Below are 12,500 nucleotides of genomic sequence, written 5' to 3' on the forward strand. Positions count from 1 at the left end.
AATATTAAAATAAGTCCTCGGAATAATTAGTAATTCCTAGGGGTGTTTTGCTTAGCTTTTGAGTTTTTTGATACTCTATAACCGCGTAAGAGTTCTTCTGTATCTTTTGACTCCACAGAGGGAAGATACGTGTACTCATAGTCCATGTGACGAGTTTCTGTCGTCTCCTTCGTCCATTTGAACTGCGCAAGACAGAAAAGAACGCAGACCACGAACGCACAACAAGCCACGCAACGAAAGGTGGCCACTGCTCCAATGTGGTGTATCAGGAAACCTCCTGCTATTGTGCCCGAGCCAGTTCCCAGACCCCAGTAAACGCCTTGAAGAATACCTGCGAGTGATTGAATCGAAAAGCGTTCGTTAACAAAAACAACACGAAAAAGGTCTTTTGTACCACACGTAAATACAATAGTCCTAAAGGGAGAGACACAGCTAATAAGTAAGGTACAAAGCCAGCCTAGAATATAACCAAAAAGCCAATCCGCCTTGGAAGGTCTTATTTACGAATGCAGGCGCTCTTGACCTGACAACTTTAAAACCTGGCCTTGGAATTATCGTTTCTTCGAGATTGCTCATAAAGGAGCAAAGACTCGAGTCATGAAAAAGGCATGGTTGTTACCTTGAATGGTGGTGACTGACTCAGAGGACGCAGCACCTGCCATATATGACGTAAAAGCTGACCAGGAGGCAGCATAAGTGCTTCCAACCAACATCTCAATTGGTAGCACCCACCAAGGGTTAGTGAGCAAAGAGTACAGTGTAAAGGCTATTCCATATGATATCAATGCAAAAATCATGATCTTAATCTGTCCAATGGCTTTTATAAGGCTTCCGGCAACAAAAAATGTCAGTAAATCGAACGTACTTCGACTTATCACTGCCACACCCATCAGAGTTTTGGTCGCCCCCAGGTCCTCAAGAAACCAATTTAGGAAACTGTGGGACATTCCGTGACCCACTCCCATGAAGCATGCAGCGACAAGGCAGGAGCCGTAGTGAATGTTGCATAGCGCTGCAAACACGCTTGCGTGTGTCGCGTCTGTTTCTTTATACTTAAATTTAAACGTCGTTGATATGAACAATGTGGTTACCATTAACAACGCAAACACACAGAAGCAAATCATGTAATCTGTATATTGATCCCCGCAAACAACGTGCCGCGATCTCTCCAATAGGACTCCAACAAAAAACGAAGATAACCCGAACCCAAGCGAGCCCCATAATCGTTGTTTTCCATAGTAACGACGCTCTTCGCCCAGGTGCTCGAGCAACGATGCATCAGCGAGCGTTGTTGAGGGTGCTTCGAGAAACTCTCCTACCACCACTAGGACGAGAAGAATCGTGAAAATTCTTTTTAGTTCAAAGGTATTCGTTTTCAATAAATTTATCATCCATATTTGCATCCTTGAATCCGGACTTTCCATAATATGGCTGTGTGTTTCTTTTGCACCCTCAAGAAGATTACTCTCTGTCTTCTTTGCAATGCCAAGGTCTTCTGCGCCAAGACTTGATTGAGAAGTCTCGGATAAATTCTCAATTGTTTGACTTAAAGTTTGGTTATTTGCCTCCTCTTTATTATCCACGGAGCTCTTTTGAATAAATTTAGACACATCTACATCTTTTTGCTTCAGGCTGTCATGCGCCTTTATCAATGTATGTGTCTGTTCTTCGTTTTCAGCATAGACAAGTATTTTCTTTCCTTCTGTTGTGTTATTCAGTTTTACAGGAAAACGCCCAACTGCCACAGCCCCTGCACCACTGGACGAGTTTTTGCTTGCAAAAACACCGGTTTGTGCTTCGAAATCTGAATCGTCTTTATTCGTTATGTCATTGGGCGCTGAATTGTCTGGGGAAGGCGACGAGACACTACTGTGTATTACAGGTTGCGATATTTCCGTCTCTAAGAGTTTTTTAGAATTACTGACTTCGCCACTTTCATTTGAAAAATTCTTCTTGTTGTCATGGACGGAGATATGGAGGAATGATTTATGGTCGACTAGTGATGACTGATTTGAAAAAGACGACTTCCGAATAGTGGTTTCACTTAGGCGCAGTTGGCTTACAGCCTTGTTCGTTCCCAGCACAATCGGACTATGCTCGGCCAGGACTTTGGGACGATTTTCAAATCCCCCGATCTTCAATAGCTTTTCTTCTAGCTGCAACAGCTTTCCCTTTGCGATAGCATCACTTGGTTCCTTATTTATTTGTCTTAATATATCAGACATATTCCGATGTGATTCCTTGTGCATTAATTGTGAGCCGGTCTTAGGGGAAACAAAGCTTGTCAGATTCTCCGGTGCGATTTTTTCTGAAAAATTGTTGTCTACGATTTTGTCTGCCGGCTGAGGGTTTCCCATATTTTTATCAATGCCGTGCGGAATAATAATTCTTGAAAACTCAATAACAACGGGTGGAGATCCTTTACTTTCTCTTCGCTTGTCAAAAGACGAGTTTTGATTCATTTTGCTTTCTTTTGCAGATTGCACGAAATTAGACGTGGAGTTTTTTTTTATTATCTGTTTCCTTGAGAGTTGTATCTCTGATTTTTCGCGGAGTTTTTCGGAATCACTTCGTTCATGACCTTTCTGTGTAAATTTTTTCGACGGATTTTTCCTTGTGTTTTCTTCGCTCTGTGATTTAGCGACAGCGTGAAAACGAGAAAAGTGCCTTGATTGGATTTGTTCATTCCACGCTGCATCGTTTCGACTGGTGGTAAAGTGGGATGTACTGTTTTCTCTTGTTTTAAGTCTTGGCTCTTGCTTGTTATCAAAGCGTTCCCGCAGTGTGTTGTCTTTAGAACTCAAAACCTCTGAACCAACTTTATGCTTAAAATTTTTTGGAGAGGAACTGTTACTATTTCGAAAAAGAGTGTCCTCTTGTGCTTCGTTTGGTCGGCTCGGAGACCAGCGCAAACTTGCGTTTCTCAGAGGAAACCTTCCTCTATCTCGGGAGGCAAAGTTAAGATTTTCAGCTGAGCGCAGCTGTGTACGATTAATTGTCTTTGGAGCTATTTTTGGAAATGTGACTCTTGAGATTGGCTCCAAAAGTCTTTTACTATGGCTACTACCTATATGGATCGGTACAACTTCCAACCCCTGTTGTTCCTGCCATTTATCTTCTGTTTTCTTATTAACCTTGGCTCGGTGCCAAAGAGAGCGTCTAAAGAATCCTGTTTTTACTTTCGTGTAATTTACAACATGTTTATGAGTGTTATTCCCTTGGCGAATTTCACATATCTCGTTGGTAGGCTCCACAAACGCTAAAGCCAATGTCATTATAAGCCATGACAGAACCGACATCACCAGTACGGATTTCCGTTTCCGATATTTATCCGCCATTATGGCCCAGAATGGCGCGCTAGCCAATTGAACAATTGGTCGCAATCCAAGCAATAAACCAACTTGGCTAGCGGGCAGTCCTATCTGACGAAAATATACTGGAAGATACGGAAAAATGGAGCCAAACCCACTCAGGAAAAAGAAGTAGAATGCTTTATAGACCAGCAAGTCGCGATTAATTTGAAACCACGGTTGATCAGGCATGGTGGATCGGAGATCTTCCTCGACTTTGTTATGATTTATCTTCTTTCCCTCTCAGGAATCAAACTAACTTGGCCGTGACGCAAGGAGAATAACGTTGATAATAATTCCCTGTCACCAATTCCATCATATTTTCCGGAGTTCTGGTCTTGTTTCTCGATCGATTTGTCGACAAGTGACATGATAATTTTTTCACTTCACTGCTGGGCAATGTTATTTGATGGAAATCAGGTGGTTTTTAAATTATTTACAAGTGGGTGAAATCAAGCAGAAATGCGATAGTGCATGGTTTTTTTGAACCTTACGGACCATTTACTTCATTTTAAACGTATAAATTTGTGTTGATCCAGAACACCTCCAAGACTTTCGGGCAGTATGCCAACTTTATTACGTTTATGGAAGCCTTTTGCCTTTTTTGGACTTCAAATCAAAACAAAAGGGAATAGATGCCAGTCTGAAAAGACGAGCCAGTTATGTCTAATATTATTGCCATTTTTTAAATTAGTTATTGATGCTCGAAAAGCGCTTATATATCTCTTTGGTTGAGTGCTATATAGGCCACGATTAATTATTTTTTTCTTGAAAAAACGAGAAAACAAAATACAGAAAATGAATTGCCAGATAGGTGATTACAGATATTTAGACGCTATACCACCCCCCCCCCCCCCTTCCCAGACTGAAAGCACTTTCCTCCGACCATTACGACCGGGGTTCGACTCCCAGACTTGGCGTCACATGTGGGCTGAGTTTGTTAGTCCTGTGCTCTGCGCCGAGAGGATTTTTTACCGGTACTCCCGTTTTCCCCTCTACGCAAAAACCATCGTTTTATTTGAGTTGATTTGTAATTGCAGTGTTCACCCCTCCCCCTCCCCCTCCACCTCCCCCTTCCGTTAGTGACTGGAGGAGAACTAATTCAGGAGAAGCTTGCCGCTGGTTCAACTCATCGCATGTGTAGAAAGAAAAAGCCTGTTTTGACCGGTTTGGAGAGCGGTTTGATTCACAAGATTCCCTGCTGGAAGGGAAACGTGACACAAAGTCTGCTGGATGGGAGTTTTCCTTGCTATCTAGCTGCTGTTTCGCTCATAATCCGATCTTCAGAGTGCGGAACACCTTTATCCCCCAGCAAAATCAAAAAACTCCAAAAATTGTTTTCATAGCCCTGAATAGCGTTTTCATGTACGTTTGTTTTGCCTATTATTATGCATTTGGAAAGAAGTTTCGTTGGATGGCCTTGTAAAGAATTGTTCTGTATTTGGAACGTAATTATTAAAGAAATGGTCCCATACCTTTGTTACACCACCTGGTGTATTAATCAACCTCAGCTTGTCAGTGTCATTCAGAGTGATACAGAAAAATGGAGATTTCCTGGCCTCTGACTGCCTGAAAAGCAGGGACCACTTGTCGGAATCCTACGTTGAACTGTCATATCATTCGCTTGAGTCAATTACTGGAAATTTGAAGTTTCCACCCATCGCAGTAAAAATGATGTAGAATGTTGTCTGCCATTCTCCAGTGTGCGATTGCATTGTTTGTTGAAAAGGCAGAGGAAAATAGGTAGCCTTTCAGTTTGAATTCATGGACTCCATTCAGTTGGAAGGTTTCTCTTCCTCTGGTCTAAGTTTCTTGAATGACCTCCCGCATGATGTTTATTTCATAGTCACGTCCAAGGATGATGCACAGTTTGTCAAATGAAGGAACGGCAATGCACATGTAGTCAAACCCAATCAGTTTTTGAGGTAAGATTGAATGCTTGCCAGCACCCATTTTTCACACCTTCAGATCAAAAAGATGTAAAGAAAACTAAGATTCATTTAAAGAAAAAAACGGTCTTTTGTCTTAAAACTTAATTGTGTCATCGAAGTTGCAAATGTTCATAATAGTTTACGTTAAAATTATATGAGGTGCATAAGCTGTGGTTCAAATTTTCCCCACGTTCAAGTTTTTTTTAACCAGTTCAATTTTGATTTTAGTTTGTTTCAGATGATTATCAGGGGCACCCAACGAATCTGTTCCTCACTTTATCTGTTCCCCAGAGGAATCTAGCTGGCTGGCAAAAATACAGGTCTTTCGATAAGCTGGCTGGGAAATTTATTATTGATAGAGGTTTTGGCTGGGAATTACTTCATGACTTTTTCTAGCATTTTAACCCGAGCTGGCTGTAGAAACTCTGAAGACTTATCTAGCTGGCTGGGAAATTTCTTGTACGTCTTGCTGGGAAAAAGGAACAGATAATGCTTTCCCAGCAACACTGAAAAACAACTGAAAATGCCTTAATAACATTTATTTTCATTAACTGGGGTATAATAATACATTTTACAACAAATTGGTCGTTGGGTGCCCCTGGATTATGTCGAATGTTCGACAACAAAAATCAAATTTAAACCAAGAACACAGGCAAAGTTCCTTGTTACATTAATTACAATAAAAAAGTAAATTAAGAAAAATTCATCCGAGTAAGCCTTCGATAATGATATGAAATGCTTGTAAATATGGAAGGAAATCTAGTTGAGCGGTTTTTGTCTATCTGACTGCCTCTACGGCCCCATTCGCATGGAAGAGGATCATCTTAGTGCTAGAATCATCCTAGAAGATTCAATTGGTTTACAAACAAAAATACAGCTTTCATTTGGTTTATATGCAAGATTTTCACGATTTGAGTTCAGCGCGGATGCAAAGATAGCTCAGTGATAGATGGCTGGCTCAACAAATCTTGAGCATTCCGGCCTGTTTCCACACGGCTCGCTGAAAGACTCCGGAAAGTCACTTCTTCCCTCTGACTCTCTACTTAGGGCCTTGTACTTTGAAAACACCATTGACCATGCGAAGTGTACATCTTAGATCCAACATTTAGGGTAGACTTTCATATACCGGACTAAAATGGCGAGGACAAAAGAACTGCATTATTATTCCGATTAAGCCTTCCTAATAAGGTATTGTTATGTTCGCTTTGTTCTTTTGTTTTGTGGACATTAATGATTTCAGATCCGGTATATGAAAGACCAGCCAACATTTATCACTACCTTGTCCCCTGGGCCATCTCCGATTTCAAGATGCATAATGGATGGCCGAATTGTAGGTAAGTGAGTGAGTGAGTGAGTGAGTGAGTGAGTGAGTAAAACAGTAAACAGTAAATCTTTATTGCGCCTTACTCTCCAAAGGGAGGTATCGGTCTCGTTACAATAAAGGTGATGATATCTACTTGAATAACTAATTAACTAAAAAGATCATACAATTACTTGTAATACAATTGGTATAAAATTATTATTTTAATTATTTTGCATTTAGGAAGTCTTTTCTCTTCTGAAACATTAAATATGTGTATTTACCTATTATCTTTGAAGTGCTTTCGTTTTCTAGGGTAAGTAAATACCTAATTTTATCCTCATCATTAAGGCTTTTGAAAACAACATCGTGTGTTGAAAGGAGAGAATGGAGCTCATTTCTAATGTTATCGTACCCTGGGCAATACATCAAGAAGTGCCGCTCATCTTCTATATAGCCTCTATTGCAGACTAAACACGTTCTTCCATCTACTGGGATTGGTGCACCTCTATTTTCGTATTTCCCAGTCTGTATTCGCAAGCTATGAACCCCCAGACGCAATTTTGTCATACTTATTCTATGTGCTGGGTTTCTGATAGTTTTGAGGTAGTCTTCCAATTGGTAGTCGAATTTGACTTCTTTGTGTGTAAATTTCTCTCTAGAGCCTTCGGAAGTGTTGTTGCGAGCCTTCAGCCAATTTCGAATGTAGTCCTTTTTAAGCTGATTCTTTATGGAGGAACGAGCATTCTTAATGTGTAGTTGGCTTGATGTATTGCCTATAGAGTGCATTCGTATAGTTTCGTCATTATTTAATACATCAAAAAATTGGCTGTGACTTTTTGCGTGATGAAAGGCTTCCTTTAATAGAGGATTGACTGTTTTATGCTGTAATCTAAGCGAGTAACTAAATATTGAAGCTTTTATGTCTATACTTAAAGGGTACCGTCCAAGTTCTGCCCTACAGGCAATGTTCTCTGTGTACCATGGGGTATTTAGTGAGTGAGCGAGTGAGTGAGTGAGTGAGTGAGTGAGTGAGTGAATGAGTGAGTGAGCGAGCGAGCGAGCGAGCGAGCGAGTGAGTGAGTAAGTGAGTCAATATTTCCTTTTAGGTTTAAAATCTCGTCACAAAAGGTATTAAAAACGAAGAAAACTCCTAACTATACTTACCAAACTAATGATCTAATTCACTAACTGGGCCTCATGACCGTTTACAAGAAGTTACAGGGAGTTAGGATCATCTCAGCCGCGAAGGCGGGATAGGATCATCCTACCTCTCTGATAGGATTATCCTTGCAGTAGGATCCTAGCATAGGAGCCAAACGCAACCCTTCCTTCGCATGTAAACTGAAAGCTGAAATACATATCGCGCTTTGTGAGTTTCGCTAGTGTCTACACTTGTGGTACTCGCTCTTCACCTCCTTCACTTGCGGTGCTATCACTAATAGCTCGTTTGGGCTAGATAGCTTATTTAAACGCTTGTCATGCCTGAAACCATCCAGTGCCCGAAAAGCCTGGTGGCTTTTTTCCAGCGGAGATCTACCGCACCGTGGGTTCATCCTAAGTCCTCCCTCGCCTGCTGAACAGTGTGGAGATACAGAAGCTTTCCTCTGTCCAGTTCTTGAGAAATGGGGCTGTTCGCTTCACTTTCAAAGATGTTTCGTCTTGTCAGTTTACCACCCAACATGGTATCCGTTTTGGTTGTGTCCAGCTTCGCCTTTGCAGCCCCGATACTTCGTCCCGTCTGGTGTATCTCCGGGACTGCCCGTTCGAGGTCCCAGACGATGCCGTCCATTCCTTCTTCTCCTCCTTTGGGCAGGTTCATTCTATCCAGAGGAGTGAGCATCCTGGTTCCCCGGTCTGAGCGATGGCAACCGTCTTATCAAGGTCTCTTTGTCCAAAGATGTCCACGGTGATGTGCGTCTGGCTGGTTTCGATTGCCGCATGTGGTCTCGTGGTCAGCCCCCTTACTGTTCCATCTGCAGAAAGACCAGTCACCGGAGTCGTGCCTGCCCGCCCAGTGGACGATGTCGGCGCTGTGGCCAGTCTGGTCACATGGCCCGGGAATGTAGGAACGCCTGGGGGCAGCCTACATCTCAACCAGCCTCCAGAGCTTTTCCGGTGCCTTCTCGTCAAGAGGAGCAGGCTGGGGTTCCGGCCTCTAATGACAGTCCCCCTGGCAGTGAGGCTGTGGAGGTTCCGGTCGCAATTCGGGACGCCGTTGTTGATGATGCTATGCAGGAGGTACGTCCACCCCCTTTGCAGAGTCATGTTGATCCGGACCTTAGCCCGGCTATCGCTGACAATGACGCAATGGAGGAGGCGTGTCCTCCTTCTGAGCAGAGTGAGGAGGAGTTCCAATCTATGACCATCCCCGTGGAGGTTACTCCCGGATTGTCGGACTCCAGTCCTGAGACTGAGCCTTCGAGCTCCCCCTTTCTGCGTAAGCGGAAGCGGAAGCGGAAGCACGGTGGTGTGCTCCACTGCTCAAACCATTTCTCAGTCAGTCCAGTCCATCCCGTCTACGTTGTGTGTGTCCAAGTTTCCCGTTCATGTATGGCATGCTGGCCAGCCCGTTGTGTGTTCTATCTGTCATGAAAATGATCATCTGCCTCAGGCTTGTCCTTTCTCGGGTCGGTGCCTGCGCTGTAAACAGCCAGGTCACAGGGCTCGGGATTGTGTGCAGGCCTGGGGCCAGTCTCGTCCCAGTCCCCCTGTATCTTCGTCCGTTCCTGTCTCCACCGTTTTAACTGCGCCTTTGTCTGCCTTTTGCAAAGACAGCGTAGATGTGTATGATGGCTCTGGGTGTGCTTTGGTACAATTCTACCCATGAGTTTACCCTAATAGATCTCCTTTACTTGCAGGAAAATCTCTTTGGACCTCAGTGGATATGCGTAGTATGACATTGGAGATGGTTTAGAAAAATTCTACCCATGAGTTACCCCCTGTTGCTCGAGTCTATCCAGTCAATCCTCTTGCAAAGTCAGCGTAGATGTCTAGGATGGCTCTGGGCGTGCTTTGGTACACTTCTACCCATGAGTTCACCATAGAAACTCTGGTAGTTCCACTAAAATCTCTTTGGAACTCAGAGAAGATGTTTAGTATCACTTTAGGGGTGCTTTGGACCAATTCTACCAATGAGTTCACCCCTGTTACTTGAGTACATCCAGTCAATCCTCTTGCAAAGTAAGCGTAGATGGGTAGGATGTCTGTGGGCGTGCTTTGGTACAATTCTACCCATGCGTTCACCATAGAAACTCTGCTAGTTAACCGGAAATCTCTAAGGAACTCAGAGAAGATTTGTAGCATAACTTTAGGGTTTTTTTTTTGGACTATTTCTACCCATGAATTCACCATAATAAATCTCTTTTACTTCCTGTAAAATCTATTTGGAACTCAGTGCATATGCGTAGTATGACATTCGAGGTAGATTAGACCAAACTACACATGAGTTAACCCCGTAACTTGCGTACATCCAGTCAATCCTCTTTCCAAAGTCAGTGTAAATGTGTAGGATGGGTCTGGGCGTGCTTTGGTACAATTCTACCCATGAGTTCACCATAGAAACTCTGGTAGATCCTCTAAAATCTCTTTGGAACTCAGAGAAGATGTGTAGTGTGACTTAAGGGGTGCTTTGGACCAATTCTATCGATGGGTTCACCCTAATAACTCTTCTAATTCCAGCAAAATCTCTCTGGAACTCAGCGGATATGCGTAGTCTGACTTTGGATGTCGTTTGGACCAATTCTACCCATGGGTTCACCCTATTAAGTCTTTTAGTTCCAGGAAAACCTCTTTGGTACTTAGTGGATATACGTCGCATGAGATTGAAGGTAGATTTGACCAAACTACACATGCGTTCATCCCTGTAACTCGGGTACATCCGGTCGATCCTCTTTGCAAAATCAGCATAGATGTGTAGGATGGCTTTGGGAGTGCTTTGGTACAATTTTACCCATGAGTTCACCATAAAAACTCTGGTAGTTCCCCTGAAATCTCTTTGGAACTCAGAGAAGATGTGTAGTATAACTTTGGGGTACTTTAGACCAATTCTACCCATGAGTTCGCCCTAATAAATCTCTTTTACTTCCAGAAAAATCTCTTTTGAACTTAGCGGATATGCGTAGTATGACATTGGAGGACGTTTAGAAAACTTCTACCCATGAGTTCACCCCTCTTACTTGAGTACATCCAGTCAATCCTCTTGCAAAGTCAGCGTAGATGTGTAGGATTGCTCTGGGCGTGCTTTGGTACAATTCTACCCATGAGTTCACCATAAAAACTCTAGTAGTTCCCCTGATGTCTCTTTGGAACTCAGAGAAGATGTGTACTATGACTTTTGGGGTGCTTTGGACCAATTCTACCCATGGGTTCACCTCAATAACTCCTCTAATTCCAGCAGACGCTCCCTGGAACTCAGCGGATATGCGTAGTATGACTTTGGAGGTGGTTTAGAACAATTCTACACATGAGTTCACCCCTGTTACTCAAGTCTATCCGGACAACCCTCTGGCAAAGTTAGCGAAGATGTTTAGAATGGCTCTGGGCCTGCTTTGGTACAATTCTACCCAAGAGTTCACCAAAGAAACTCTGGTAGTTCCCCGGAAAACTCTTTGAAACTCAGAAGAGATGTGTAGTATGAGTTAAGGGGTGCTTTAGTCCAATTCTACCCATGAGTTCACAATAAATCAATGTCTTTTACTTCAAGGAAAATCTCTTTGGAACTGAGTGGATATGCGTAGTATGACAGTAACGGTGGTTTAGAGCAATTCTACCAATGAGTTCTCCCTAATACATCTCTTTTACTTCCAGGAAAATCTCTTTTGAACTCAGAGAAGATGTGCAGTATGACTTTAGGGGTACCTTAGACCAATTATACCCATGAGTTTACCCTAATCAATCTCTTTTACTTCCAGGAAAATCTCTTTCGAATACAGTGGATATGCGTAGTATGACATTGGAGGTGGTTTAGAGCTATTCTACCAATGAGTTCTCCCTAATAAATCTCTTCTACTTCCGGGAAAATCTCTTTGGAACTCAGAGACGATGTGCAGTATGACTTTGCGGGTGCCTTAGAAACAATTCTACCCATGAGGTCACCCCTCTTACTTGAGTAAATCTAGTCAGTCATCTTGCAAAGTCATCCTGGATGTGTAGGATGTCTCTGGGCGTGCTTTGGTATAATTCTACCCATGAGTTTACCATAGAAACTGTGGTAGTTCCCCTAAAATCTTTTTGTAACTCAGAGAGGATGTGTAGTATGACTTCCGGGGTGCTTTGCACCAATTAAACCCATGGGGTCACCCTAATATCTCCTCTAATTCCAGCAAGATCTCCCTGAAACTCAGCAGATATGGGTAGTATGATTTTGTAGGTGGTTTTGATCAATTCTACCAATGAGTTCACCCCTGTAACTCGCGTACATCCGGGCAATCCTCTTTCCAAAGTCAGCGTAGATGCGTAAGATGGCTCTGGGCGTGCTTTGGTACAATTCTACCCATGAGTTCACCATAGAAACTCTGGTAGTTAACTGGAAATCTCTTAGAAACTCAAAGAAGATGTGTGACTTTTGGGTGCTTTAGATCAATTCTACCCATGATTTCACCCTAATAAACTTCTTTTACTTCCAGGAAAATCTCTTTGGAACTCACTGGATATGCTTAGTATAACATTGGAGGTGGAATAGAACAAATCTACCCATGAGTTTTCCCCCTGTTACTCGAGTACATCCGGTCAATCCTCTTGTCAAGTTTGCGTAGATGTGTAGGATGGCTCTGGGCGTGCTTTCTTGCAATTCTACCCATGAGTTCACCATAGAAACTCTGGTAGTTCGCCAGAAATCTCTTTGAAATTCAGAGAAGATGTGTAGTTTGACTTAAGGGATGCTTTAGACAGTTTCTACTCATGAGTTTACCCTAATAA

General features: G+C 42.7%; 1 protein-coding gene across 1 annotated transcript; it reads right to left on the minus strand.

Moving 5' to 3' along the window:
- Positions 1-26: 26 nt before the first annotated feature.
- Positions 27-3,854, minus strand: LOC137967348 (uncharacterized). Its single transcript, XM_068813878.1, has 2 exons — positions 620-3,854; positions 27-331 (listed from the first exon to the last, which is right to left on the minus strand). Exons 1-2 carry the CDS (start codon positions 3,540-3,542, stop codon positions 27-29), a joined length of 3,228 nt encoding a protein of 1,075 aa, XP_068669979.1. The 5' UTR covers positions 3,543-3,854.
- Positions 3,855-12,500: the final 8,646 nt, after the last annotated feature.

This window comes from Montipora foliosa, chromosome 8 (genome assembly GCF_036669935.1).
Source record: "Montipora foliosa isolate CH-2021 chromosome 8, ASM3666993v2, whole genome shotgun sequence".
NCBI lineage: Eukaryota > Metazoa > Cnidaria > Anthozoa > Scleractinia > Acroporidae > Montipora > Montipora foliosa.

Excerpts from the sequence above, each read along its gene's own strand:
- LOC137967348 (XM_068813878.1), bottom strand. The coding sequence starts at position 3,542 with ATGCCTGATCAACCGTGGTTTCAAATTAATCGCGACTTGCTGGTCTAT. Across the intron at positions 332-619 it reads GTCAGTCACCACCATTCAAG|GTATTCTTCAAGGCGTTTAC; the intron begins GTAACAACCATG and ends AATCACTCGCAG.